This window comes from Ursus arctos, unplaced genomic scaffold (assembly GCF_023065955.2).
Source record: "Ursus arctos isolate Adak ecotype North America unplaced genomic scaffold, UrsArc2.0 scaffold_26, whole genome shotgun sequence".
In the NCBI taxonomy this organism is placed as follows: Eukaryota; Metazoa; Chordata; class Mammalia; order Carnivora; family Ursidae; genus Ursus; species Ursus arctos.
The window spans coordinates 43,939,840-43,942,187 of record NW_026622941.1 but is presented as its reverse complement, the minus strand read 5'-3'; the positions used below and the strand labels follow the sequence as shown (position 1 = coordinate 43,942,187).

Genomic DNA, 2,348 nt, shown 5'->3' with positions numbered 1-2,348 from the left:
ACCCTGGCATCTACAGTGAGTATCATTTGCATATAAACCAATGGTCACACAGTTTCTAAGTTAATCATTATACTAGGTATTTTCTGTATCTCTATTTTATTTACGCACACAGGGAAGAGAAACTATAAAATTCTATACTTCCCCATTTGTATAACATATTATTACCTGGAGAGTGAGAAATACATAACTCTTTGTAGAAATGCAGCAAATTTTCGTGGTATCCAGAACTTTCAGATTTAACATTGCCTTGAGAAAAAGTGAATATATTATTTGGAGCTTTCATTATAAGATGTTATTAATGTTGTGGAATAAAACAGTTAAGGTGGGTTTTTCTTTGGGGAGGGTGGTTTTTTTTTTTTTTTTAATAAACCCGAGCTTTAAAATGCCTGAGTCTAGAAGATCAAGTAGACAAAATCAGTTGGTACAACAGACAATAAAACAGGTAGAAGCAGAATTAAAGTAAAACTTTTTTCTTCCATAGGATTTTTTTCATGGCATCTTTAACATCCTTATTTCTTAGAGAGTAGATTAAAGGATTCAGCATAGGTGTGAACAAAATGTAACATACTGAAGCCACTTTACGAAGTTCAGGGTTACTCGGAGGTGTGAGATAGACAAAAGAGACAGTCCCATAGAGCAAACTTACAACCCCCAGGTGGGAGCTGCAAGTGGAGAAGGCTTTCTTCCTCCCTTCACTGGAGCGGATTTTTAAAACTGCAGACACAATGTACATATAAGATACTACAATAACAGCTATCGTGGGTAAAATAATGAGGACAGCCAGACTAAATGACACCATCTTATTCATAAAGATATTGGAACAGGAGATCTTCTCAATTGGGTTCGAATCACAGTAAAAGTGATCAATGACTCGGGAAGCACAGAAAGACATTGAGAAGGTTACACTGATTTGAAGGATGGAACTGACCCAGCCACAGAGATAGGAACCAGCCACCAACTGGATACAGAGGCTTCTTGACATGCGAACAGTGTAGAGGAGCGGGCTGCAGATGGCGATGAAGCGGTCATAGGCCATGGCTGCCAGGACAAAGGCCTCTGTGACCATGAAGAGTGCATAAAGGAATAGCTGAGCCACACAACCTGCAAAGGAGATGATCTTTTTCTGAGACAGGATGTTGACCATGGCTTTGGGTACAATAACAGTGGAGTAGGAGAGGTCAATGATGGAGAGATTGCCTAGGAAGAAATACATTGGTGTGTTCAGCCGGGGATCGGTCACAATGATGCCAATCATGCTAAGGTTCCCCAGAAGGACCATCCCATAAACAGTCAGGAACAGTAGGAAGAGGAGACTGTGGAACTCTGGACGGACCCTGATGCCTACAAGAATGAAGTCAGTCACTTCTGAATGGTTGTCTCCTCCCTTGTCACCCATGGCAAATTTCTGCTTAAAAGTAAAGAGTCAACATATAAAGTTTCCACTATTTCTCTACTATCACATACAATACTTTACATGAAAAAAGACCTTATAGTTGACAGAATACTTTCAAGTTAAGTCCCATTAAGTTTACACATGTGAGAAAATTAAAGATGAGAGATACTTGACTTGCCTAAGGTAACACAACTGGTTAAGGTTCAAACTGGATTTGAACTCAAGATGAAATATTTTGTATTCAAGTTTACTGTGAATTTCAACACAACAAAGTCTGATATGTCCTTGTATCTCTCTATATTGTCATACAGATGGTTTGTAAGGTGTCATTTGTGATTTCAAAGTGCTAAAGTCTAACTCTTCATACTAAGAAAAAGACACTTCCTTATCATTTTATATTCATTTTTTGTAATAATACTTTGCTTCAACACAGTAAAAATAATTAATCTAGGAAAAGGAAGATACAAGTCCTTTTCAAGATAATATGAAATTTTTTTTTATAGATTTTATTTATTTATTTGACAGAGAGAGACAGCGAGAGAGGGAACACAAGCAAGGGGAGTGGGAGAGGGAGAAGCAGGCTTCCCACCAAGCAGGGAGCCGGATGCGGGGCTTGATCCCAGGACCCTGGTATCATGACCTGAGCTGAAGGCAGATGCTTAATGGCTGAGCCACCCAGGCGCCCCTGAACTTTCTACCAAAAAGAGCTCTTACAACAGCAAGTAAGTTACTAAAGAGTTAATTGTCTTATTTGAGATCTTTAAAAATAAAATCAGACTTAAACTTCTGAAAAAGTCTAATTTCATTTAAGTGCAAAACTAAAATGTGATTGATTCCTTTATAATTTTTATCCAGTAAAGTTTGTTGATACTGTTTTCCTCTATATAAATCTGTCCAGAAATCCATGTCCTCTCCAACTTCTAAACCTGAGAAAAAATTAGAAACTTCAAAGTAA

At 37.9% G+C, this 2,348-nt stretch overlaps 1 protein-coding gene across 1 annotated transcript; it reads right to left on the bottom strand.

The window, feature by feature from the left end:
- Positions 1–454: 454 nt before the first annotated feature.
- On the bottom strand, positions 455–1,396 carry LOC113257350 (olfactory receptor 9K2-like). Its single transcript, XM_026501550.2, has one exon. It carries the CDS (start codon positions 1,394–1,396, stop codon positions 455–457), a length of 942 nt encoding a protein of 313 aa, XP_026357335.1.
- Between the last annotated feature and the right edge of the window lie 952 nt (positions 1,397–2,348).

Excerpts from the sequence above, each read along its gene's own strand:
- LOC113257350 (XM_026501550.2), bottom strand. The coding sequence starts at position 1,396 with ATGGGTGACAAGGGAGGAGACAACCATTCAGAAGTGACTGACTTCATT.